Genomic DNA, 27593 nt, shown 5'->3' on the forward strand with positions numbered 1-27593 from the left:
TGTTGCTAACTGAATTTTTTTATTCAAGGCTACAAAAGCAAAAGTTTTATAAGACTCAGGACTCCACAATACACAAAGTTGGAACACTCCATTAATGTAATACATCAAGCACCAAAGCTGACAGGATCTGTTCAAGACGTCATTTGGTATGTAAAGAAACCTGTTCCAAGACAACACAGAAGAACCACACAAATGGGCTTCAAACTTATGTCTAAATAAAGAAATATATAGGGAATGTATGAAGGAATGTTTAGGATGTGGCGACTGCCACATCCAAACCTGATTCCCCACCTGCACACCTGAGTAATGAAAGTTATCTTAATCCTGTTACCTTGAGTCCTGAATCCCAGACTTTGGAAATTTGGAAGTTTAAGTCTAGATACATAGAACAGTGCATCAGAGTCAAAAAAGTTAAGTCCTACTTTCAACTTCTGTCCAAGGTCGCTAACACAGAGGTAAAACACGAGTGTATAGGTGTCAGGGAAATCCTGCTCTTAAATTTTCAGAGAATTGGAGTTTCGGAGTTTACCTGGTGTTGCTAACAGCAACTTTATTGGAAATAACATATAGAATTGATCATGTTTCTGAAATAAACTGTAACCAGGGTGTTCCTATAGTATTTTGTCATACAGCATGAAACATTTTGAACCTCAAAACAAGACTATGTTATTCAGAATATTTATTGATAACTGTAAAATAATATGTTATTCAAATATACATGTAGAATTAATAACTTTCAGCACATCTTAATACTGCTAAATGAAATCAAGAACACATTGAGGTGAAAAATTATCTTGGTTATTCAAGCTGGTTTTCTCCTATTTGGATTCTTAGCTGTCTTGATCTAAATCAATAGAGGATGATTTACAAGTGTCACGCACTCCAGATAACATTTAATAATGAAAAAAAATCTCGTCTGACTTGAGCCTTGCTCATATGTACCCAGAGACTTCACACGTTACAATTCACAAGATAATGGGAAAAACCTGAATGAGAACAATGTAGTCAGCTGCCAAAGGAGTGTGTGATAAAGTCTCAGCTAAGATCTCAGTAAGGCAATCAAGGTCGCTTCCTACAAGAGCAAGCAAAGAAAGAAAGTGAGGGCATTAGGCCTCTCCCATGTACTTTTTGGGGGTGAAGCTCACATTCATCAGTGGTTCAAAACCTCTTCTGTGCCTTCGGTGCTGGAAAAGAACAAGCAACAGAACAAGCATGGCCAGAGCTACAAGTGCTCCTCCAATTGTGGATCCAACCATGACAGCCCATGCTTGGGTTTCTTCAAGGGAACCTGGAAATATGAAACAACTGAAGTGAGGACAGCCCATCATTCAATTTTGCAAGTTACACGGAAGACGCAATGTTTCCTACATGCTGATAATTGTGATTACTTGTGCAGCTTTGTGACCTACTGGCCACGGGGAAAGCTCATAACACACCACGTAACTGAGACACATACCAGAGCTGGAGATGCTTCCTGCCAGAGGAGTCTAGAGCTGAATTTAAACATCAACAATTCATACAAATTAAAGTGTTGCGAATGGGAAAGATTAACACTGACAAAACAAAAAGACCATTCTTTCATCTAATTTGGCCAAAATTATGAATGATTTAAGCAATTCTTTCTATAGTGACATTTCAAGACAGCTGTTTCCAAGCTATTTTGGTCAACAGAAAACCCTCAAATTTTCCTAAAGACCACAAAGCAGCCTATTGTCAAACTTTTAACTAAAAACACTACTTAGTGTGGTACTGCTGACCAGCTCCAGATCGCATCTGCTGATTTTGAACCACTTCTGAAGAACCGCTGTCTTCGAAGATAATATTGCTTATTCCTATAATAACACTGCTCCATTTGACTGAATTTTTGTGTTTTCATTTCTGCTTTCAGAAGCAAAAATTGCCTGCTCTCCTTTTCTGAAGAATTCTACATATACTGAGATGGCAATAATCACGTTTGACAAAACAATCACCAAAAAAAAAACCTCTCAAGAGGACTGCACATATTTAAAAGTTTTTTAGACATATGGGTTAGAGGAGACAGATGGCTAAGGGAGATGTCACACTGACTATAAAAGCAACTAAAAGTCTTGTGCCCCAAGTCTTCAAAAAAGTTGAGTACAATCATTCAAAAAATTAGTAAAGTCCCAAAATGAATTGTTTACCTCTTTACCACCTTTCAAGTAAGAATCTGCAATGTACTAATATATGTTTATTTCTAATGTGATTACCTGAAGTACAATTAGCAAGTTATTCTTTTAGATGAAAGAGAAGGGTTTGGATATAAAAGCTTTATTGTCTGAACACAGGCCATACAGACAGGGATAGATACCCTCCTTCACAGTGAACTAACAATATTTTTAGGCGTGAGTTGAGAAGCAGCAGGGTCAAAAGCTGCCCGTGTTCATCTCTGAGTGCCTCATGCCAAAGGGGCATCCACATTTTCAAAGCAGGAGAGGGGACATTAGTCCAAAGGGAGGAAAACTTAAACTCCATAAGAGGGGAAGTTTAAATTTCCAGGGGAAATTCTGGGGATGCCCCTGAGAAAAGCACTGCAGAAGCAGCTAGCATGCCTCCATGAAGTAGGGCACCCCTGCATGAATGCAGCCTGAGGACAAGGGTTTCAATGTTTTGCAGTCTATAGACCCTTAAACAGTCTCCACAGATTAAAACCACAGATATACGGTAAGCATTTAGAAGAAATTCCTGCCCACACAGGTTAGATAAGCACCTACTGCCTCTCAAAGTAATACTGGAGAAAGAAACTGCTTAGATTTAATCTTTGGAAAAGGAGCTGAAGCATGATTTTCATGCAGTTCTTACCCTTCTGCCTTTTACAAGTATTTTAATATCTTCTTGCAAAATTTGGATTTTATGCATAAATACTGTGCTTTCTTGCTATTTTGTCTTTGTCTGATTTATGTCAAAGGTAATTTCAAATGGATAGACAAACCCTAAGACACATCCCAGCTATGGACACGAAAAATCTTTAAAATGGAGGGTTTACAACATAAAACACCCAGGTACATCTCTCCAGGTACCCAAATATTAATGTTGGGTAGTGAGCAGGTGAATAGACGTGCATTTTGTGAAAGGTTCCTTATTTTATATATGCCTGTGCCATGGAAAATGTGAGCTGTGTCATGACTTGGCCAGGAACAGCGTCCTGGGACATACCTGGCAGCTCAATGGCGTAGGTGTAGCCGAGTTGCTCCGCAGTTTGGAAAAGCTCATCATTGGTCACCGGAGGGAAAAAAGGGACCATGTTATACAGCCGGTTGTGACCGATGGGGGCCAGCTCCTCAGGCCAAGTGTTGTTAGGGGGCTTGAAACGCTTCATCCACTCATCAAAGATGGCATCAGTAAAGGAGTGAAGGACCTGCAAATCCGGCCATGGGCACGCACGTCTATTAAGCTATTTCAGAATTCAACCACCTTTAAAACACTCAACAAATGTGCAGGAGGAACATAATATAATTTAGATGGGATTTACAGAATGGGAAACCTGAAAAGCTCATGAGAAGACTAAACTCATCTTCTGCATGGGACATTTTGCTTTACACACTCTTGTTGCTGCTCGTTCACAATAAGATCTTTTCCCAGACAGTTTAACATCAGCTGGCATTGAATGGGCAGGTGAATCTTCTCAGGTGAGGAACCACTGAGCTCATTCCAGTGAATGTGCCTTTCAAATATATTTTAGTCTTTCTCATCTCTGAACAAGTATGGAAAGTTGCAGGAAATTTGACTCCATCATGCTCATTTTAGAGCACGTGCCACCAGCTCCACAGCTCCAGGTGCCCATGAATTTGATCAGGTGAGTTTATAGATCTATAATTGACTAATACAGGAAAGTTGTTTCAGACAACTACTATGAATGTCTGAAACTAATTTCTGATGTACTCATGTTTTTTAATTACAACCCTGGGAAAAAACTGGAAAATATCCTATAGAGGATAATCTTTTGTACAAAATTACAGCGTACTGAAATGAATTTCATTGTGTAAGAAATAAACTAATGCAAGAATTAAAGAATTATTAAGGAAACAATCTGGAAAACCACTATGTAAGTGTTTGGACTAATTTCTTAAAAAAAAGATTGAAAACTTAAAGGTAAGAAAGAAATGTATCTACATAATATATAGATATAATATACAAAGAATTTTTATATGTAATGTAAACACTGTAGTTTAATCTAACAAAGAGGAAAATAAATTGGCACAAATTCCTCAGGGGAGAAAGATGTATAAGCAGAGTCGACTACTGGCTTTTTATTTGCACATTGCTATTTGTGCTGCTCATGGCAGGGCAGCACTATTCTGATGCACCAGTGAAATCACATTTTTTCTATTTCCCAAGAGACCCTGATATCAGATGGACATTCTTTTAGCCTGTAAATTTTGAAGCAAAGAAACAAGCCCCTCAATCTACTGCTTTAAAATAACTAGGCGCACTTTCACCTTACCCTGTTGCTGTTAAATTGTAATATAAGCCATTACATTTAGATACCACCTAATGAAAGGATTCAGGGCAGCATGACTCAGAATAGCAGCTCTTCTCCCTAGAATCTTATTTTATATTTTACAGATTACCCTATTTTTCCTTTTTATTCAACCTTTACACAGGTGTGGCAGTGTTCAAGAAAAGATAAAGGATTCCTCCTTTTCTATTTAAAGGACTAATTTTTAGGGAATTCGCTTTACTTTTTCTGCAAATCTCTGGTGAGAAAGGTGCCTTTAAGCCACAGCCATGGTCAATCAGGCTGGGGGTAAAAGGCATACCACAAAGATGGGATCGTTGGCAGCTGCATGAGGGAGAGCGCTGGTCCCATTCAGGAAAGAGTGAACCAAATTATGAAGGCTCAGCATCGGTGAGTCAAGGGCTCCATCTGGTTTATCAAAGCCCTCCAGCGCATTCCTGTGGATGGGTAAAAGCACCATCAAGTAACCACATTTAGCTGACAAATGTGTTCGTAAAGAAAACCAGTGACCCAGCCAGCTCTAGAGGAGCTGAAGGACAAACCTGAAACTGAAACTGGAATTGCGGAAAAAGGGGGGCCTGTCAAACTCCTGCAGGGAAAGGCACCTCCTGACATCTTCCACCGTGGGCAGATGCTCACTGGAGCCCTGGGGCGGCCTCCGCCGCAGCGGCCCCTCAGCAGTCCCGTTGCAGAGCGTGACCAGGCGGTTGTAGTCATCCAAACTGAGCATGGAACATAGAGAGGCACAAGTCAGAAGAAGGTGATGCCTTGTTTGCTGGCTTTTTCTCACACAGTATAAAGAGGCCTCAGCTATACATGTGAGAGAGCAGAGGTTTGGGATGGACACCTCCTGTGGCAGCTCAGTTCACCTCCCATGGCCTGGCAGATTAATTTGTTGCAGGACTGTCACCATAACATGGCTTTCTGTGGCTCTGCCTCCTCTCTGGAGCATCAGTCATTTAGACCAAAGGTTACCAGGTTCATTGTCCACAGAGAGAGGATGCTTTGGAAAAGGAAAGCACAACTCCCATCACGCCTTCTCCCCTTCCAAGGGCTTTGGAAGAAGAGTTTTTGTCAGGCAATGTAAAACAGACTTCAACTTTGAATTGGCAAACTTTCACTCCTGAGTAAGGACTATTTTTTAACTCTTAACAAAAAGAGGAAAAAAATATTGAAATGTGAGCTGTGAGGGTTTCCCTTTCCATCCCTCATCCCCTTTAGAAGAAAAGCAATAGCAATGCATTGCATCTTCTTTTTTCGGGGCCTTCGAGAACAACCTGCTCATGCAGGGGTTACCCAGTAACTAATGGGGAGCAAATCTGTTATACCAGGGAGAGAAAGAGGGAAGGAGAAGAAAAACACTGTAACACTTGTGAAACAAACAAAAAAAATCTGTGCTGTTCAGTGTGAAATGAAACAGCATTTTCAGAAACTTCAGAAGTAAACAAAAGCTCTTCTTGGTTTTACCTTGACAAGGCTGAATTTAGTCACTTCAGTTTTCAAGAAAAAACCAATGCCCTATTTATCTTTGAGAAAAAGTAGGGGCAGGACTTAAAGCCAACTGGTGCCTAAAGCTGGAATTTCAAATATCTCTTTCGGTATCCAGAAAAAGAGACTCAAAAACCCTGAGCTTTTGGTACCTCTGTCTGACTAACTGCACACTGCCCCTGAGCTGAGAGAAGAATGATGCATGGATATTGTAACCAACAGCATTTTATGTCACAGCACCCCAATCTTGCATCCGAATCCCCTGTCAAAGCCTTGCTCTCACACAAGTCAGCACATTCCCACAGGGAGCTGGCAGCAAGCTCCTGGCTGGCTCTGTGTTGTTTTTCATGTGAAATCTCAGATACCTCAAAGTCAATCCCCAAACTGCATTAAATATACCAGGGTTAAGGTCTCATCCAAAACAACGTAGCAGACTTTTCAGCCTATCTCTAGCTTCCTACATGCCAAAACAGTTTTCTTTTTCTGCTGCTGAGATGAGTTGGGTGTATGTTATAGAGAACCAACACACAGGCATTTCTTTGTTAGAAAGATACTTGCCAACATGAAAACTCTTCAGACTTTTGGCAGCCATAAACTGGCTAAATCAACAAAAATCCTGTACTAGGAGAATCATCTTTAAAAAATATACTTCCATAATACGAGAAAGTTTACACAGCACCATCTACACATAAACTGGTGGCAATCTCCAGTTTTAAAGAAGATGTCTTGGCTCCTTTCCTGCCACTCCCTCACACTGAGAGAGCAGTCCACGCTGTCAATGCTGAATGACAAGGTTTTCTCCATATGCGAACTTCCCCTGGATATTCTCATACCTGTTACAAACCACTTGCCACTGGGAGAACCTGGAGCTCAGGTTGATCAAGCCTGGGTCCTCTGGCCGTGATGCTCCAAAGAGCTGGTCGGTGCAGATGTCACACTCGTTCCTACCTGTGGCAAAGTTCCAGTACGGCAGCGCAAAGGACTCATTGCCCATCAGACGCTGCAAGGGACAGAAATGCATTAGCTGGGAATCACCTCCAAAGGAAAGAGAACGAAAGGGACTCCTTCAAGCTGTTTGACTGGATAGTTCACTCTATGTGCATTTCATTCTGCATTTCGGCTACCTGCATTTCACAGTGCCGCTCCAACTCCTTCCAAAAGATTGTGGCATTGAATCAGTCTAAGCAAAGACATTGTCACTAGTTCCCCTACTGTGGGACTGCACTTCCTTTGGCCATGTTAGGCTTTCTGCCAACTCAGAGACCAGGCAGGAGAGCAGGAGTAGAGATAAATAGAGCCTTAAGCAAGTAAGAGGCTTTGAGTGATGTAAGCGGGTAATGGGTAAAATTGTGCATGTGGTTGGCTTTCGTTCCAGAAAACTGGCCCTGGAGAGGAATCAGAACTTGTGTTAATAGGGGAGTACAGTGCATTTGATTGTGCTTGCTTGCCAGATACGATTTCACACAAGCAAGATCCTGCAACTATTTTGATAAGCAACCATTCTCATTAGAGATCTTAAGGCTGAAATACAGCAACATTTCCAATACAGAAGTCATGCAAATGGAAATGAGTCTATGCTTCTGCAACTGACTCTCGGGCATGTAAACATATATTTGTTTAAAAGGCATATTGCTAAATACATGTATGTATTAAATGTATAATATGTCATATTTAGAGCTGGTTTCATTGGAATGGTATCTCCAATATCAGCCAAAAATATCAGTTACCAAGTTTTACATGAAGGTGTTGCTTCAATCTTATTAATAAATACTGTTACTTCACATCTTCTATCCTCTGTTGTGGAGATGAAGGGAAAAAATCTCCATGATAACCTTCACATCACTGTTCACACTGAGAAACCATTCAGTCTTCAGCACTCAGAAAGCACTAATTTCACTTAAAACAAAAAAAATAAGATCAGTAAGCAAATACACCTGGGACTTTGGGGGGAAATCTATCGTAGGAAGTAGCTTACTCTCGGCTGGTTCAACAAGGTGACAGAGCAAAAGGGAGAAGCTGTGCAAGGAAAAGGAAAGGCTGCTCAGCTAACCTGCAGTTCCCTCTCCAGCCACAGCAAGTGGTACCTATGCCAAGTAACGAAGGCAGGTCCTTGGTGGGAGAAATCAATACCTTTGAAGGGGCGGCCAGGACCTACAAAAGAAAGATAAAATAAGTGTTTAGGCTTCAAACGAAGCTGGAGAGAAACACAGCACCTTCTTTTACTGCCCGGAGAGGAGTTAAACAAGAACCTTCTGCTCTGCATCTTTGAAAAGAGTGCACACATCAGAAGCTACACCACTTACTTGGGACAAGTGAAACAAACTCCTCTGTGGATATTTGCTCCAGTGCTTCTCAAAACTTCACATTCCCTAAAAAGTTGGACATTGTGAAGATTTGTTCCCACTTTAGTGGATTTTGATTTTTAAAAAGCAGTTTTACTTTCTAAAACCCTATCTCCTTGCTAATATGTGCATTATCTCATTCTCTTGCTCTGCTGCAAGACTTACACCATCCATCTATTAAGAGAACCTCAGCATTTTCCATGCCAATAGTAATCTGGAATCCTTTTCCAACTTTCTTCAAATTGTGCTTGTTATTTCTTGTATTGTCCTTTTGCTGGGTGAGTGGTGAGAAGCTTCAAACCGCATAGGGGTTTATCACTGTAGAAAGCTTCAAGCCATATATGTATTTATTTACCACTGCAGCAGCACTAGAAGTTGCCCCTTTCCCTTTCCACATGACTGTCCTGTCCCCTGAAGGACCTTTGCTCTCGCTGGACCACAGACTGCTTCCTTCAGCCCTGCAAAATGGAACTGTGTCAGAGGGGCAAACTGAATGAAAGCCACCGCAGAGTAGAAGTCGCCCTCCAGCAAGGAGATAGATATGGGCTGTTCAGCTTGCACATGGGACTGCCAGGTAGAAAAGCCATACTAGTTGGTGCTCCTCCTACAAGAAGTAGGCTTTGGGGAATGGGGCTGGTATAGGTACTTCTGTCTAGAAAAGCAATGAGGACTAGTAATCTGGATTTGGGAGAAAGCATGGGGTTACATACCCAAACCTCTAATTTAGGTTGGTTTTAAAAGGTGACTGTGGATAGTCAGGCAAATCCCATTCTTAGTGATTTGGTGAAGGCCACAGAAAGCAGTAACACTCTGGTCCCAAATATCTCTGCATGGTCTGTGCCTTCACCACTGCAGAACTTCTTTCCCACTGCCACTGCACCTACCTTGTCCTATGGACTGGGAACATCTTTCTGAAGTCAGTCACTGCCTGACCACACTTCAGTTCACTCAAGTGAAGACTGTGCATTGCTCTCTGTCAGATTGAAGATGCACCAGTAGTGCAACTGGTGTGCTCCAGCTGCCATGGGGTGGGGGGACCAGACCACAGCAGGTCCAAAGGACATCTCCCTCGATTACTGATGGCCACCAGCTTCTCACCACCAACTGTTTCTCTACAAGTCTCTACACCAACTGCTCTACAACTCTATACCTACTACTGGGACTCAGTGCTTGATGAAGCAGCACAGCTGTGTTAAGCACACACCTTCGTTCAGCAGTGGTACTTTCACCCTTTTCTTTACCTGCAAAGCCCATTGGAAAAGAAAAGCACTAACCCAATAGCGTGTCTCTGACTGAGTAGTAATGAAGCCAAACAAAGTAGTTATAAATACTACAGTTGGCAATCTGTGGTTCCTCTCCGCTTGGACCAAGCAGACTTCTCCAGTGCTGAGTTGCAATGACATAGTCCGGGTGAATGGTTGTCTTGGCACGGTCTAGAGCATCGAAGAACTGCTCTCTCTCCTCTGCTGTCAGGGAGTGGAGGTCCTTCCTGACAACTGCTGGCTTCCTCCTGTTGCATTCGGGGCCGGTCCAGCCAAACTTGCATTCACCACAGTTGTAGCCACTAAAGTTTCCTGGATCAAGAGAGAACAATCAGTCATGATGTTATGAATCAGGGAAAACTAACAGTGAAATGCAGAAGAATTAAGAATTAGTGCTCTTCTTCCCCAGAGATGCAGGTTCCTGGAAAGGACAGCAGCTGAGCAGACTGGCAGCTTTGCCAATTGACTAACCAGAAGGATGGCTGGCCCGATTCCCAGAGTCACAGCAGGGCCAAGAATCACACTCAGCCAGCTGGGGAAGTGCTGGGTAATGGGCTCGACGCCCTGAGGTGCTCAGAGCTCTGCAAAGCCCTCAGGCACGTGAGGACTCTCACTGAACAGAGAGCTGAGCAATTGAGGTTAAGCCGGTGATGAAGTGCTTTGCTCGACTAGCTCTCAAGTACTCCTCTGCTTCCAGGATCAAACCCAAAGCAGGGTCAGTTCACATGGATCCTTAAGCACAGAAAAAAAAATCCCTAAACAAAACAGTTCTCCTAAGGACAAAACTTATGAGAAACTAGTGCCTCTTAACAGTGTATCTGGGGCCCAACACAAACCAGGACAAGCACCAGGGTTGCTGCTGGTCATGCTTTAAGCATTACTAAATAGTGCTGCAATAACAGCCTGAGAAACACTGCACTACTGTCGTTCCCTGCTGGCACCACTCCTAAGGCAAGTAATCAGGTCCGCTCGAGGATATTAGCTCAGACTCTCTGATGAGATGGAAGAGCCCAGGAAAGCAGAGCTTGCTTGAGTGTGGCCTCTTGCACGCTGTGGCAGATAGCTGGCAGCAGCAGAAATGCCCTACTGCAACTTGCTCCCGGTTTCTGGGGGAGACGGGGAACAGCCGGCCATTCCTGCGGTACACACCTGCCCCCTGCCTGTGTGCTGGCAGGCTGCAGCAGTGTAGGACAGTGGGCAATGCTGCCGGGCAGGGGGGAGCGGAACGGCAACCAGCGATCCTCTGGGATCTCCATGCAGTTCTCAAAAACCTGCACTGACTCCTTAACCCTCCTTAATCTCCCCTCCAACTCCCCACACACTCACTCCACAACAACCATGCCAGTTTTTTTCCAAAATGCCACAAAATCTCACTGCTCACCGCACGTATTGGTGCTGCTAGATCCGGGACTAACATGGGGATGAGGAAGAGTCTTACGAAAAGTTCCCAGATGGGCAGATGTCCCTAAGCTGTGGGCTTGAGCTTATGACCAGAACAACAACTAATATTAAAGCAAGATTTCAGATTGTTAGGGGCTACAGGGCTTATTACCAAATTCAAAGACCCCCAAGGTTACAAGGGCTGTTACCAACAAGGCTCCGAAGCTTATGTCTAGCTCTTAGGGTAAGGGCTGCTGAACTGTAAACATCTGTGACAGACTCCTGTGAGACCTGCCATGATATGAAGATTCACTGTAGAGTTTAGACCCACCATAGGTTGGTTATTGTTGCTTCAGAGCCCCTGAGATCTCTAAGTTTACATGTTATCATGAAGCTGAGGATCAGCGCTAAGGTTAGGGACCACAAGCATGAAGACTTCAGCAAGGTTTTGGATCATGCACATCCTGATGGCATCCCATGAGGACAATTTCCAGATGTATGGCTTACGCTTGTCATGATGCAAGTAGAAGCAGCTGGGTTCAGCTGCCATGTTCCAGCTATGAGGGAAGGCACCCAAAGCCAGGGGTCTGCACTGGCTAAAGGGGATGAAGACATACTCCACAAAAAGCAAGTAGGTTATAGTTATATGAAACAAAGATGATTGTATGGATGGTATGGATGGGGGGGGGAGGGGGGTGTGAACATGGAAGATTTATTGGATCACAATATCCTCAGGGTCCCATCAGAACAGCACAATTACTGTTATCATTTGGTGTAGTCCACTGTCTGTGGCTTGTTCATTCTTCATGCCTCAGCCTAGCTATCAGGGCCCATCACATACTCCAGCCTGAACTGGCCAGATGACAAAAATTAGGAATATCTTGCAACATTGCCTAATCAGGCTCTGTATACTTTTCAAGTTTCAGTCATGGACCATGAACTTCTTGAAAGCATTTGTTGACCCCTCACACTCAGGTACAATCCAATCCTTAAGAGAAGGAGGAAAAAGCAGGAATTAACCATGAAAAAGATCTGTCAACAACGTCTTTTGAGACTGCCAGTTATTCCTTCAGTCATTTAAAGGACCCTTCTACTCACAGTGCTGGATAAGCATCAGAGTGAAATACAGCACTAACAGAACCAAAGTCAGTGCAGGGCCAGGTCTGTGCTGTCTGGGCTGGTACTAGAACAAGACACTCTTGGTCACTTGTTGAGGCTGTGATGGTGCCTATTCCTCTCTCAGGAAGGGCCCTCTGAATCTGTGCAGGTCTTGATGCCTGAAATCATTTTACCAGACAATATCCATATTTTAGGTATACTCTATGCACCTCCTCAGGCTCTGAGAAGAAAGTTGCAAAAGCCTGAAATGATGATTTATCTTCATGGGAAGAAGCTTTTCTCCAACTGTATGTATGTGGAGCCAGGTGGAACAATGACTTCTCACCTGTTTCCCTTGGGCAGGTGCTAATCATATCCAGTTGATGCTCTGCAGGATTTTCTCCTGTAACCACCCTATCTATTAGGGAATTAGAGGTGTCCATTCTTTCCATCACTTCCCCAGTCACTTTTCAATGGGGAATGAGCTGTTACTAAGTGAGGAGGACTGCAGTGGAGACTTGCAAACAGGAGACAATTTCCAGGCAAAGTGGTATTTCACACTGCAGTATTTCTGCTGATTGTGTTGAACATTTTTGTCACATCCTCAGGTCTATTTGGCAATGTTCTATTGTCAGAAACACACAAAACAACAACACTTCATGATATCAAAACTTGCTTTTTGTCATTTTCTTTCAACAGACTCTGTGCATCACAGGACTGCCATTATGCAGCAGCTGAAATGGCAAGAAGCTGATGGAGGTCTGTGGGATTTCCCACATTGCGAACAGAAATTACTGCAGTAATCAGACCCAGCTTTCTCATGACCCACCCAAAACACTCTTTCAGCATTTGTTTCTAAAGCACTCTACCAGGCCTCTGATCTGGAAATTATGCATTACTGTTTCCAGAAAGTTCATTTACTGCCGTGTGCACTTCCCACATGACAGTGTTGTGAAATGGTGGTCTCTTGCAGCTTACCTTCCTTGTCTGCTCTGCTGGTGGTACAGCTCTAGGAGAGCAGGAAAAGTAATCTCATGATAGCAGTATATAGCACACAGTAGATATTTTCAGTAAGGCAGTTAGACCCTTTCAAGATCCTTTTGCACACAGGAACTATAGGAACATGGAAGGGTTCATGCCTTAGCATTTTTTCACCTTCAGTGACTAACACATAAGAACCCAGTGTACTACTTTCCTGAGGCTATGCCAGGAACAACAGAGATTATTATCATCTCTTGTGGTTTCCAGAGAACATAGTGTGGGAGGTCATTCTGGTACACAGCAGGGAGATCATATCTCTGTTGGATGATCCCAGCTTGTTCCACTGTTTCCAGGAATGTCCATTTTGCTGACACTGGTCAAAAAAATCATCTGCGTCTTCTCCACTAACCCTTTTGTCTGGAAATGGGATCACATGCCTTGGGAGCTGTCTTCTTCTGTACCTAAACTCAGCAACATTTAAGGTGCTCTTCCTCAGTCAAGTTGGGTGAATCTGGCTGTTTCTGTAGGCACTGTGACCATGCTACTTCTCCCAGTGCGTCAGTCCATGGGCACGGCACTGAGTAAAACACACTTCTAAATGACCTGACACTCGGTATGTGCTCATAAATATCACTGGTGTATGCTAACACCAGTCATCACACACCACTGTAGCTTCTTCTCAAGCCCAGAGGTTGCCTGGGCAACCAAAAAGCTTCTATTAAAAAATAGAGCAAAGTTCATCACATGCCCATATGTAAACCTTAGAAAGTGGAAGCAGAAAAAAAGAATGATAATTATGTTTAAGTCCTCAGTGAACTCAAACTACGTCATTGTTTAACCACTGTGACAATCTGCATTAGCAACCACATGACAGACTGCAGTGGTTTTTCACAATAGTCTTCTGTACTGTGTTTTTAAAATGCTATACCAGACCTCTATCCCAGCAGTACAACATTATCATTTAGAATTCAAAATAGCATTTAGTTCACAAGACTTCTATAACAGTTTTCTTATAAACTAAATTTAGCCATCACTGAAATATTGCTTTATTGTGTAAACAGCTACAAGTCTCGATATTCAAGGTTGGACTCATGTACCCATCACTTGGTCTAATTCAAGATGTACACCTTATTCAAAAACAAATTAGCACATTCCCCTTCACACAGTACTGCACACTGTCAGGATCTGTCATCAGGTTATTTCAGTTTAAGAATTTATATATATTGAATAATATCAGGTGCACCCAAACCAATTGCAGAACACATTCAATCAATTCAAAACTGAAATTAGACGAGAACTAAAAACTTTTTGCTACCTTCCAACTACGTTCATGCCATAACCCCGTTTTTTTTTTACAGAGATGATATTTTTGCTGAAACCAACACATTGAGTGAAATGTGCAGCATCCTGACAACAGACTTGCAGTTGCTGATTGACCATGGCCCTTGGCACAAAAAGTGGGAAGCAAAGCTGGATCTTTCTTTTGTTCTAATCTTGTTCTATTTGTCCTTGGTTAAAGAAAAACTAATGCATATTATCTGCTGAAGCCTAGAAATGGAAAAAAAATTATCTGATCCCATTATAGCCATTCATCCATACTTGTGTTTGGGATTTTCTTTCTTCTTTTTGGTTTGTCTGGTTGTCGTGGGGGGGATTGGAGGGGCAGGGGGATAGCGGTTGCCATAAATATTCAGGACCCAGACCTGGATAGATACCAAATAGCCATTAGCTATGTGACACATTCAGTTGGCACCATCTAACCAAATTATCAGCCACATGGTAGTTGGAGTTCCCATAGCTTATCATTCGCACAATTTCTAAACTATAAATTAAACAGTGCCAAGATGGAACATGACTGTTTGTCTTGTTAAAGTGCTAGAAAGAGCCTTGGTGGGGTTGGAGTTTGCACAATACAGGAACCATTCCAAACAGGCAGTTTGCACATAACATTCACTTGGAAAACAGGACACCTTAATAGCAGAGATGTGCACTGTTCCATGTCCCTTTGAATGAGAATGTTTAAATTATGTTACCATATGTTACCTACCATTATGTTACACAGTTAGCATAACTTTGGATGCCTAATAAATACCACACGTCACGCCACTTACAGCTGGTGTGCAGACAACCAACCAGTGTATTAAACTGAGTGGAAAAACAAAACACAAAAAAACCCTAGTGGACACTGAGCCACGATCACCAGCACTGTAAAAGCATCAGATCTAATTCAAATCCCACACGGCTGTGAACTTCTTAGCATTCTCCCGGAAATGGTTTTGCATACAGCATCAAGCAGAGTACAGCCCAGGAAAACTTTCTGAAAGTCATGCTTAAGGATGCCTTTCACTTACTGTTTTATCACTGGTATATTTAGATTTAAAAAACTGCAAAGAGAGAGAGGAATCCGAGGGTTTTAAAGAGACGAGGGGAGCAGCCAGCTAAGAAGTAAGGCTGAAGGAAAAGACGCTACATTCTGTTCATGTAACTTGGGATCCAGTCCTGCAAATATCAAATCCCAGGGCTTATCTCTACTTGGACAAGCAAATTAACGTCTGACTATGCAGACCGTGTCTGTCTCCACTGCTCTTCCAATTTATTCCCAGGTTTTGATGCTCTGATTAATTGCGTAAATATTGGTGTATGTCCATGTGATTCAGTGTTCTTCTGACCCAGGATCTGTGTCTGTTTGTGATACCTGACTTAAGTTTTGGAGGTATATAAGAACCTTTGAGATAAAAAAAAGTGCATCCTTTTTTTTTTTTGCAAACCATCTGGAAAAGTCCTTTCACACAGGCATTTGAAATACAGTCAAGGAAGAGATAAAAACTGATGCATACTCTAAAGCCTATTATTTTGAGGCGTTTCGGCAACACCATGTATCCATTTAAGTCATCTGCCACTACCTCTCTGTTTCCAGTTGATAACTGCACTGGAAAATTTAACCTCTGGCTGAAACTCTCTGCAGTGCTGCCTTCTCAGATTGGTCCGGGCTTTTTTGGTAGTGAGAGCCAAGGTATATTTTAGACAAAACAGTTCAGCTTGTTCTAAGAATCAGGCTGAAGGAAAGCAGTTTATTCTTCTCATGTTAGAAAATTCAAACAACTTGATGTTTTCAACAAGAAATCCCAGGCTTCATTTGAAATGTGCCTAGGAAGAGACTTCAGTGGCTGGGACATGCCTTTTGCCAGACTAGTGGTGCCATCTCCTGCCAGCCCTGCACAGGAGTCTGGGCTGAGGGTGCAGTTCCTGCTCATTTTAACCCCCCTTCAGCCAGGGCTGTTGCTGAGAAAGGATCCTGATACCTTATCCTGCCCTGAGCTCACCTTCCTGCTCACTGCCTCCTGCCAGCATTAGTGAAGTGGTCTCATCAGAACCTTTTCCCTTTGGCCAGGTTAACCTTCAAGCACATCTGCTCCCAGATCCATTTCACCTCCAGCATGCAAACTCAGGAGCCTATGTAAAGTCACAGTGAGAAGGAGTAGCTGGAGATGAGGAGGAAAAGCGTGGGATGGCCTCTTTGGTGGTTGTACAGACACATTTTGGATCAGTGTAAGAGACAGATTTAGTTAACAAACCTGGGAAACGCCCTGGCCTGACATCAGGAGACTTGCAGTGCACAGGGCTATGTCATGCTGCAAACTATTAGTCCATGAGGAATGAATCTTCAAACAATGCACACCGATCCAGCTTCACTGCACCTGTGATTAGATCAGCAGTGATAGAGGTTTGAAAGCAGCACTGAAAGGTCCAGAACCCTGCAGAGAAAGGGGATCACTGGCTACAAGGACAACTCCACAGGCAAAGAGGAAAACATAAAAGCTCATGTGAGAGAAAACACTTCTTCAAACCTGCTGCTCTGAAAAAGTACTAATAGTATTGTCAATATGGATGAATTTTTAGGAAAATGGTAATATTTGAAGCCTTCTTTGTGCCTTACACCACCAGGAATGTCTCTGGCCTTTGGAGCAAGGTTAGTAGACCCCTCCATCCCCATAGCCTCCCCCCAGCACCCATCTCACCTGTGCATCGACAGCTGTGGTTGAAGAACTTGAGGGGCCACCGTTCCCGGTCATCCACATTTTTGAGAGTGTAGGGGCCACTCCAGGGCTGAGTGTCTGCCTGCACACCCTCGCACTGTCCCCTGCCCTGCAGGGACCCGCAGATATTGCCTGGCTCTGTCCCCAAGGGCGGGCAGCAGCGTTTCAGGCGAAGGGCTTCCACTGTCATGCAGACACGGGGAAACTGTGCCTGCACCTGTGGGGGACAGCAGCAGCTTAGGTAGCCCAGCCCAGCCCAGAAGAGCCACCTCAGGGCTCCCATTACAGCTGGGTGCAGGCTCTGCCTCCCGGCTGAACCTGAGTGAGAAGAGCAGGGAGATCTCTACTGTGGGACAGCCTGGCCTCACCACAGCTCCATGCCCCGGCCAACCAGGATAATAACTCTTGCTGCTGAGGATGCTGGTGTTGGGTGTTTGTTTAATCCCGGCCTCTAATTGCCTTGAATGCAGTTCAAAAGACGGGTGCTTTGACTCTGTGGTGCCTGCCCAGCAGCCACGGCTTTGAGCAGGGTTTATATAGAGGTTGGGAGAAGCCCTCATTAGGGGGATTAGCACAGCACAAATCCTCGTGTTTTGCACATGACATCAGGGGCAGAAAAGATGCCAGTGTGAAAGCAAGTTCTGCAGGTTCTTGCAGCTTGTCAGGAGAGTGAATGCCTCAGATTTATTTCTCCAAGTCTTTTATGAGCTTTGAGAAATTGATGGTCTTGTTTTAGCTGAGGTGGCTGGAGAAATACATTTATTCTTTTAATCAAAACCCTGTAAACAGATGATAAATAGAAGAGGAAACCTCTTCTCTTTTAGTTCATTCACTGCAAGATAATACTTTCCATTAAAGCAGTAGCAGCGGAAACTAACTGGAAGTGCAGAGGATAGAGGTGCATCATTAACAAAAATTAATAAATGTGGTACTATAAATTTGGGATGGAGATTCCACCTGCCAACTGCTGAACTTCAGTGCTTGCACTGAAAACATCTGAGTGGCAAGCGAAGAAAGGTTTCCTTCCTAATAGCCTTATTGCATGCAAAATAAATTATTTACCTGTTTTAAAGAGTGAATGGTCCTTATTTGCTCTCAAATCCTTTCCCCATCATTACATCAGAGGTCATTGTAGAGCTGGTCTGGCTGTTAGACTTTCAGAACTGTCACAGCTGAGCATTTATTACCCACCTGGCAGGAGACAGTCTATGAGATTGATCCACACACCAGACATGCACGTAAGTGGTTCTGTTCAGTACACTGACAAAAATATCCTTAAAAAGCTCCTAGTATGCAGCATTTCTTGCCCTAAATGCAACTCCTAGAGCAATAAATTTAATAAACAAAAATAAAGTCATGATAAGTGGTTCTGTGAGTCTGAAGCAACAGCTATTAGTTCTGGTCCACCATACTAAATAAAAACTGGCAACTCCCCCTGCTTCACTGAAAGCTTTCACTACCTTCCCCCTCCACAGAGCTAAACAACAGCTCTGTTGTTTAGCCATTTTTATAAGCATGTATAATGAAAAAAGCCATGGTTGTGTCTGTGCTATTCAATATGGATGTTCAACCTCACCATTCTGCCACAAGAAGTTTTTGATCTATGCAGCAAATTATTGCCATCATATAGACTAAAGAGTTCATCCACACTGTGGACACTGTCATCAGCACTTCTAGGTTCTCAGATCTTTATATCAAAAACTTACTCTTTGACAGATGAACTATGATTCTACCTCATTTATGGAGGCATAAAGCGAATTAGCAGTACCATGTATTCTGAAATGGGTTTCAACTCGCCTCACTTTGGATTCAATTTACCTGGAATTGGCTTTTGTCTGCTGCTCTTGACACAACATGTGAAAAAGACAGAAACTGTGAATAGGCACTGGAAAAACATGTTGAAGAAGCTCAGGAGTTATGAATGGAAGCACTGGCTCAAAAACCATCTGAACAATACTCCTCCCCATCCTACTCAGCACCCAAATACATCTCTCTGGTGTGTGAAGGATCTGTCTTTGAATCTGTGTTAGACAATGTCTTGTACCAAAGACATTGGTTACCCACATTATCCACATAACTATCTGAAAGCAATTAAAGTGAACACTCACTTATCAGCATCACTGAAATTAACTCAAAACATACAGATAGGATTCAGCTAACCAATCAAACCCCTGAACTGATGGGTCTATACAAAAATAGAAATATGCGTCCAAGCAGCCATTTTAGTCAAAGATGGCTCAATTCAGACACTGATAGGAAGGTTCCTACTGCTATTTGAGACCCTATACAAGACAGAAAGAGTCAGGGCAGAAAAAGGGGAGGTACTGAGGCAGGCAAGATAAGGTAAGACAAGAAAATGGGCTTCTAATGTAGTACATGAGGAAGGAGAAATCTGCTGTTTTCAGAGAAGCTGGAGTGTGGAGAAAAGGAATAGCAGGTAGAGGATGACATGGAAATTACTTAGTGGGCAGGGGAAAGAGAACCGTGAGTAGAAGAGTGGCACACGTGTCGCTTTTATTATGACTACTTCCCTCCATCACAACTATGTAATTTTACAAAACTGGGAGCACACTACAGCATGCTCTCCTGGCATAGATGTAGCACTAGTCTCTGGTCCTCAGTAATGCATTAGCATTTTAGGAGGGGGGTACCCAGACAAACGGAAAAAGGACAGACAGATCCCACATCCTGGCGTCACTGTGTCGCCAACAACGGTGGTTCTCTGCTGCTGCATGACACACCATGAGGAATACACTGAACAAAATTACAAAAAGACAGTTGTCTTTCAATTAGTCATTGGGAAACCAGCAGGCACTGTCTGTTCCTTAGTGCATCACTACTGAGAAGTTCCTCCATTTTTCCCACGCAATCACACTTAAATAAAGGAGCTGTTGTTGGGGCTGCACAGAATCAGCACTATTTCAGTTTGCAAATTAGCATCCTGAATGGCTTTCTATTTACTATCGAGTTTTACTACATCTTGAAAAATGAGTAGTGCTGTGTGTTGGTACTACTGCCCTGAACTATCAAGGGAGGACTTTTCAGGCATCAAATCTGAGCACATGAGCCATGCCAATGATCCAAACTGTGATTGCACTGCCTTATCCACACGCACTGGGCTTGCATGCCACAGTTTGGCAGACAGGGAGCTACAGGGGTGGCTTCTGTGAGAAGCTTCTAGAAACTTCCCCCATGTCCACAAGAGCCAGTGCCAGCTGGCTCCAAGATGGCCAAGGCCAAGCCCATCAGCAAAGGTGGTAGCACTTTGGGGATAACAGATTTAAAAGGGGGAAAGAAATTACTGCAAAAAAACAACTGCAGACGGAGGGAGGAGTGAAAATATGTGAGAGGAACAGCCCTGCAGACACCAAGGAGAAGAAGGAGGGGCAGGAGATGCTTCAGGTTCAAGAGCAGAGATTCCCCTGCAGCCCCTGGTGCAGCCCATGGTGAGGCAGCTGTGGCCCTGCAGCCCATGGAGGTCTACAGGGGACCAGAGACTCACCTGAAGCCTGGGGAGAACTCCACACCAGAGCAGGTGGATGCCCAAAGTGGGCTGTGACCCTTTGGGAAGCAGGCTCCTGGCAGGATCTGTGGAGAGACGAGCATCTGCTGTAGCAGGCTTGCTGGCAGGACCTGTGACCCTGCAGGGACCCACACTGGAGTAGTCTGTTCCTGCATGACTGCATCTGTGGGAAGGACTCATACTGGAGAAATTCATGGAGGACTATCTCCTGTGGGAAGCACCCCAGGCAGAAGCAGGGGCAGACTGTGAGGAGTCCTCCCCTGAGGAGGAAGGAACAGAAGAGACATGATAGACTGACCACATCCTCCATTCACTGTTCCCCTGCACTGCTGGTAGGGAGAAGGTAGAGAAATTGGGAGTGACATTAAGCCCAGGAAAGGGAGAGATATGATGGGAAGGTGTTTTCAAGAATTTATTTCTCATTACCCCACTCTGATTTGACTGGTAATAAGTTATACTAATTTCCCTGAGTCTGTTGTGCCCATGATAGTAACTGGTGAATGATCTGTCCCTGCCCTTATCTCAACCCACAAGCCTTTCTCTATATTCTGTCTCCCCTATCCAGCTGAGGAGGGCATGACAGAGTGGCTTTGGTGGGTATCTGCCATCCAGCCAGGATCAACGCACCACACCACACATCTGAGCTACTGGGTCAGGCTACCACACCTGAAACTGTGTTCAATTTTTAATTACAATAGTTAGGATTTATGCTGAAAGTACAAGAAAACAGTATTTCAGCAACCTTGCAGACTGGATTCATGCACAGGGTCACCCCCAATAGAGAACTTCTCAGCCTGTCATCAAAGGCTGGCAAAGAAATATATCCATATGCCAACACATTTTTGGGATAAGTACATTCACATATTTTTGTGGCAAGAGAGGAAATAAAGAATGCTCAAAGGTACAGAAAAAGAAATCACTAAACACAATTCACACAAGTAATACAGAATTCCTGACTAGTAAGTAGGCAGCAAGTTCACATTTTCTTTGTCAATGACACTATTGTTTCTCAGGCTCCTTCTACTGTACTCAAGTACCGATTAGTATCAAGCCAGAAAAGTATTTAGCCTGTGGAATTTTGGAAAGAATTTTGGTCAAAATAAAACATTCTACATATAAACTTGTGTGAAAACCAGTATATCAACAGAAAGAATAAATAAATTACATGATAATTCATAATGACTTAAGAGATAACAAGAAGAAAGACAATTTTGCAAGGAAAACTGCAGCAGAGGCTTTCAGACACCTGCGTGTGTTCTACATTTCCTGAGTCTCCTAGCAAATTTATGTCCTTGGGATCTCTCAACACAAGCTACTGCCCTGTCAGCACCTTACCCTTTGTCTCCCTGTCCTGTATGTGGGAGAATGAGGACAACATCTGGGAATGTCAGAGCAGCTCTGAAGATCTCATGATCCTGCTGCTGCACAGAAACCCTCTTCATATGAACAGTCTCATCATCTCCTGGCTTCTCATATTTAAGTTATTTATCCAGTCCTTTTCTAATGCATGGAATTATTTTCCTGAAAATCAATTTATATGCTACAACATGTTCACATGTTAGAATAGAAGAGCAACTCAGAGAAGAACAATCTGCTCAGGTCTCATGGAAAATACACCAGATGAATGCAGCCAGGAATTAAACCTAAGTTAAAGACAGTTTCACAGTCTTCCATGAGTTTTCTTTCCTCAATAACCACAAGGCTGCTGTACGCTATCAGTCTGGATGCTAGATACTCAACCTTTCCTTGCGTCACCAATTTCACATGTCATCTTTTTGTGGATTTACCTGTAGGCCTCGAAGTGACAGAGAATGAAATTTATCTCACCTGATGTTAGACTTCTCTTGATTACTGAAATCTACACTTAACCAGTCACTCAGGGTTTCCTTTGTAGGATACTCTCTTAATGGAGAGAAATAGGTGGGTTTAGGTGCAATTCACTTGGCCTGCTTTCTGTACTCACATTAGGAGTGTATGAACTGCACCACACAAGACCTAAACTCAATTTATTTATTTCTTGTAAAGGGAGCACTGGTTTCAGTGGTAGGTACCCAATATGCATGAGAGGTCTACATTTAGACAGATGAATCCCTCTTGGATTCTTCATGGATTCCTCACTGGGCCTTGTGGTCTGGCTACACTTGCTTCCCAGAAGTCTGGAGCTGACTGCAGTGGGAATTACTTAAAGACACACATTTCCAAAGCTCTGAATTTGCTAGCACTTTGCTTCTCCCCTCCCCAAAGACACGTGCTAGCTGAAGCATGTACTCTGCACAGCTTGCACAGGAAGGTCCTACACTCTTACACTGCTCTGGTAACACATGCCTGCGTCAGCTCTGCCAGATCTTTCCACAGCCTTAAATAAACATTATTTGTAGACACATTTTTACACTTTTAAGTCAGGTGTTGCCTTACTGTGGTTTTATGCATTTCTGTCTGAGATAATAATTGAGTACTTCCATTTCTTTTGTAAGATCTTTCTTTCATCCTACTTACTCATTCAAGATGTCTGAGAAACTTCTTCGGTGATCATGCTAGAGTATCATCATTTGGTTTATGAGACTCAGAACTCTGTCACTTTCTAACTAAACAAGCCAAGCACACTTTTTCCAGTGCCCATATTATGCAGGAACATGGATATAAGCTTAAACAAGTTATAATTTAGATAAACACAATGCTGACTGGCAGATTAAACTGCTGCTGTGGTAACCACCTACCCAAAGACATCTTTATCTTCAGAATTATTTCATCATCTTCTAGCCCAGACTCACAATAAAGGCAGACTTAGAATATAAAGTATGATTCACTTAAGGAAGCCAGAATCTGGAAGGTAAGAGAACTAAATCTCAGTTACCCTGACATTCAGCAATACTCTATGGAGGGAAAGAAGCACCTCCAGGGAACAACACACCCCATTCTCAGACAGACCTTGCATCTTGGCAACATCTTCTGTCCTAATTTCTCTGCCTTGATCATAAAAGGAGGTGAGGGTGACTAGTTTGAATTCAGACAGACACTAAAATTCTAAATGTCTCTGAAATCCAATGAATATCACTAAATGGCTGTGGTAGGGGAGGACCTGATCTACATAGAGTAGATGTATGTCAGTTTACAAAATGTGAAGTGAAATAGGTAGGATAGAGTCTCTCATCTCATCAATTCAGCTGGCAACAAATCGGCCCTGTCACAGGGAAAGAAATATGAAGAAGGAAATTCAGATCTGGCTCCGTACCGCATTAAAAAAAAAACCTGAAAGATACGACAAGCACAGTATTTGAAATAATATCAGAAATTATAGAGTCATAGTATAGTTTTGCTTGGAACCTTACATTCAGCTTTCCAGAGCCTGTTCCAGAAGACATTCTTCTCTCACAGTTTTTACTCAAAATACTAATGCTACTACTTATCCCAATAGAAAATATTAAATGGAGCAAAATATATTCATCCCTCATGATATGTAGTCTAAATTCCAAGACCATTGTTGGACAAAGTAATGAATGCTCCCTTGCTTTAAGCAAGAGGATGTACACACATTCAAACAAAAAATATAATGTTTCCCCTGAGGTTCACTGAGGAATAAAGACAGCATTGATGACCATAGCAGGACTGAAGGCTAAGGTTTCACTTAACTGCCCCAAATTTGCCTTGTTAACTGTACCATAAATTCTCTAGTTCTACGTTACAATGGAATATGAGTCCTATATTCCTAGAAAAGCATAAAGTAGGAACTCTGGAATATATCACTGGGAAAGAGAAAAAAAAAAAAAAAAAAAGGAGGAGGGGGGGAAAAACAACAACCACAACCCAAAACTTCCAAGGAACGGGATCAGAAAATGCCTCCTTAAATGAGGTTCCTGAGCTGAACTCAAACAGGATAAAGCTCTCCTAAACTTCTCACTCACAGGGGGGCAGGGGAAATAAAAGACTTGAATACAAATTATCGGATTGTAGAAATGCATCATCAGCTGAAAATTTTTGTTGTCTTTTTAACTGCATTTATTTCCCAAAAAATTGAAAAACACCATTCTAGTTCTTCTACAGGATCAGAAACCAAATACACTATAACTAAGATTTGTTATTAAAACACAAAAAAAACCTAAATGTGACTCCCGAGTCATGTTTTCTAAACCCCTTGTATCTGTCACACTATGTAACTAAATGAGATTCACCAGATGTCCATAAACAGTGAGGGAGACAAAGTCAGAAACCTTTCAGTCAAGAGACAGAAACAAATCTTCTCTATCAAACAAACCCAATTTTTAATCCAAAGAGAAGGAAATTTTACTGCTGAGAGGTAGAAAAGACAGAAACATATATCAAGTGCGGAAATTCCTTCAGGGACAAGGAGGAGACTTTTTAAATCGGGTAGATGTGCAACTTAGGGGACATGGAGGAAAAAGAGGAGCATTTCACACGAGGAACACCTGAACTTGAGCCTATGGAAAACACCAGGCACAGCAACTTTTGTCAGAAACTCCAAATAGAGGTATTTCACAGTAAAGCTTTAAGCTTCATTATTTGTCGTGTTCTGTGACTGCAAGTTCTTGCAGCCTGCAGCAGAGCTAGGATGTGGGGTACACCTCTCTCTGATCCTCTCCTTCTGCCCCAGTTTTCATTCACTTAAAAGAGGAGCCAAGGATGGCCATGGAAAAAGCGTGTGGACCAAATCCCCAGATTTTGAATCTTTGCATAAGGCTGAAAAGACATTGTAATTTTTTTTTTCCTCTGAGTCCCTGTGAGGTGTCAACTTCAGTATTTGATGGACATTTAAAAAAGCATATGCAACTATATCTGTAGCAGCAGAGAAGCTTCCCAGCTGCAGAGAAGGAACTTTGTGACGAAACATAAACGCTTAGTTAGACAGCCTGTATTTGTGTCCTAGCAGGGGGTTTCCTCTTTAGGGAAGAAGCTGATAGAAAAATAAATGGAAATGTTTGCTGGCAAGAAGAGCCCTAGAGTGCAGCAAAAACGATTGTGTAAAGAAGGTACAGCTGAATGAAGAAATGCCTGAATATTCTCTGACAAGCAATAAAGCAGCAACACTTGAGGCTTTTTCACAGAACCTGCCAAACCACATTAGAAATCTGCATCAAGCCTGCAAAATCAAACAGACAGAAGTTTAAAAATTCCAGAATTGAGGTTATCTCTTAATTTTATCCTCTTCTTCCACGTAAGACTTTAGGCTTTACTCAGTGTGTGCAATCTAAATCCCACACCAAACAAAAAAGATATTTTCTTCTCAATGTCCCCATGGCTATCATCTTTAGTATTTTGGTGATCCACAAAATTTCTGTTTAACATCACAAAAGCTCTGAGAACGGGTTTACCATTACAGGTAATATTATCTTTACCTTTAAAACAGAAATTTCAGACATTACCACAGCACATATTTGTCATAGATCCATGTGCCTGAGTACTCCTGCTAAAAATCAGACACTTTGAGGGGGTGAGGGTGACCCACTCTTTTCCTGCCCCTCAAGGAACTCAGAGGCAGGGGGGACCAAACCTCCAGAGCAGCACTGGTGGGTATAGCCAGACGACTGCATAAAAGCAGTCTTGGGGCCACACCCAGGCCCCCCAGCTGAGCAGCACCTGCTGGCCGCTGTCTCCACTGTGTCCAGCTCTTCCCTCCATAGCAAACGACCTTGGGACAAGCTGTCTCTCAGGGTGCCACTGCACAAGCCAAGCAGAGAGTCAAAGATCCAGCATCCAAGCTTGCACCATGACTCTTTTATTCAGCAGTGTGGAAAAGGCCAAAAAGTAAGCACCCATTCTCTTTTTTTCCTTCTTTGATCACATATCTGCAGGAAATTAATACCTCCCTAATTCATCCCCAAAGCACCAGAGAAGTCTTTGATGAATAACTGAAAACTTTTTGCAAAAAAATTAAAGTATTTTTGATATCACACTCAGAGGAGTTGTAAGTGATCATTTTAACATTTCCTTCTGTCCCTGAGTACTCAAGTGTGCAGTCTTAATGTTATTTCAAAACCTTAAAAAATCTTTAGGAAAAATAGTAATATTAGCAGTTACACTACCCCTTATCTGTCTTATTAGTAGGGATCTAAGTACCACTACCCTTGCTTTGTACTAAAAGGATGTTTGTCTGTAGTGAGTGTTCCTCGTACTAGACAAGTAATTCAAATCAATGATGTGATGCTGTGCTTAGAAAAGGACCAGCGACACCTTTTCATGCATAGATGAAAGATGCTGAACAGAGAAGTAAGGAGATGCTTTACTGCTGCAGTAGTGACACCAATATTGAAAGTCCTTTTTCCGTGTATTGTTCTGATGTCAGTGTATTAAAAAGGTTACCAAAAAAATTACCCAAAAGCAGGAGAATATGTCTTAAAGAATCATAGAATTTAATTTCTTTAGCTTACTGAAACAAAGCTGGGTGCTGACTTGGCAGTTTTGTGACTACCAAATGCCAGGTACGAAGAAGATCTCTGATCTAACAGAGAAAAAGTTTAACAGAGGGCAGGACCAGATTAAAGTATATATTTGAAAAAATTGCAACAAATTACCAAAGACAACCAATGAACTCTCTGCCTCTTCATGTCTTCAAATCAAAACCAGACGCCCTCCTTAAAAATATGCTTCAGAAAATCCAAATTATTTTTCTCAACTTACAAGTCAAGAAAGGAACAGGAGGAAACAGATGAACGGCAAAGACTAGGTGACATTAATTACCAGATCTCCTGGCCTCGAAGCTATTCCTTCAGCTTTCTGTGAAGTAAAGTAGTTTCAGCCATCTATTGACAGTAGAGGAATAGTGAGGTCCGGGAAATTTTGAACTGCGCTCCAGATTTTGGCAAGAAGCAACCACTAACCCTTCTGTCCTTGTCCCCGTCCCAGCCCTCTGGAGGCACCCTCTCCCTCCCTGTCCCTTCCCTCCCACTCATCCCGCCCCTCACGCACAGTTTCACTTTCTCTTCTCTCGTCCCTCCCGCCGTCAGTAGTGGGAGACGGCGAAGGGCAGAGGAGGCACCGCCAATGAAGCTG

The 27593-nt window shown here is 42.7% G+C and overlaps 1 protein-coding gene across 5 annotated transcripts; it reads right to left on the reverse strand.

Annotated features, from left to right (window-relative positions):
- Window positions 1–27524, reverse strand: DCT (dopachrome tautomerase). Of its 5 annotated transcripts, none has more exons than XM_032100041.1 (11): window positions 27510–27524; window positions 20568–20653; window positions 18128–18256; window positions 17048–17844; window positions 9582–9881; window positions 8016–8116; window positions 6799–6965; window positions 5020–5199; window positions 4779–4914; window positions 3175–3376; window positions 1–1288 (listed from the first exon to the last, which is right to left on the reverse strand). In XM_032100041.1, exons 4-11 carry the CDS (start codon window positions 17346–17348, stop codon window positions 1107–1109), a joined length of 1569 nt encoding a protein of 522 aa, XP_031955932.1. In that variant the 5' UTR covers window positions 17349–17844; window positions 18128–18256; window positions 20568–20653; window positions 27510–27524; the 3' UTR covers window positions 1–1106. The 5 variants fall into 5 exon arrangements, with proteins under 5 accessions (XP_031955932.1, XP_031955934.1, XP_031955931.1 ...); XM_032100043.1 differs by lacking the exon at window positions 27510–27524 and adding an exon at window positions 27282–27413 and having other exon boundaries at window positions 17048–17282; XM_032100040.1 differs by lacking the exon at window positions 27510–27524 and adding an exon at window positions 27282–27413 and having other exon boundaries at window positions 17048–17810.
- Window positions 27525–27593: the final 69 nt, after the last annotated feature.

Source organism: Corvus moneduloides, chromosome 2 (assembly GCF_009650955.1).
Source record: "Corvus moneduloides isolate bCorMon1 chromosome 2, bCorMon1.pri, whole genome shotgun sequence".
NCBI lineage: Eukaryota > Metazoa > Chordata > Aves > Passeriformes > Corvidae > Corvus > Corvus moneduloides.

Coding starts and splice junctions, on each gene's coding strand:
- DCT (XM_032100041.1), bottom strand. CDS start 17,348: ATGGGAGCCCTGAGGTGGCTCTTCTGGGCTGGGCTGGGCTACCTAAGC. Junction 8,117..9,581: donor AGTCAGAGACACGCTATTGG/GTTAGTGCTTTT, acceptor TTTCTTTTGTAG/GTCCTGGCCGCCCCTTCAAA. Junction 3,377..4,778: donor CCAACGATCCCATCTTTGTG/GTATGCCTTTTA, acceptor CCGGATTTGCAG/GTCCTTCACTCCTTTACTGA.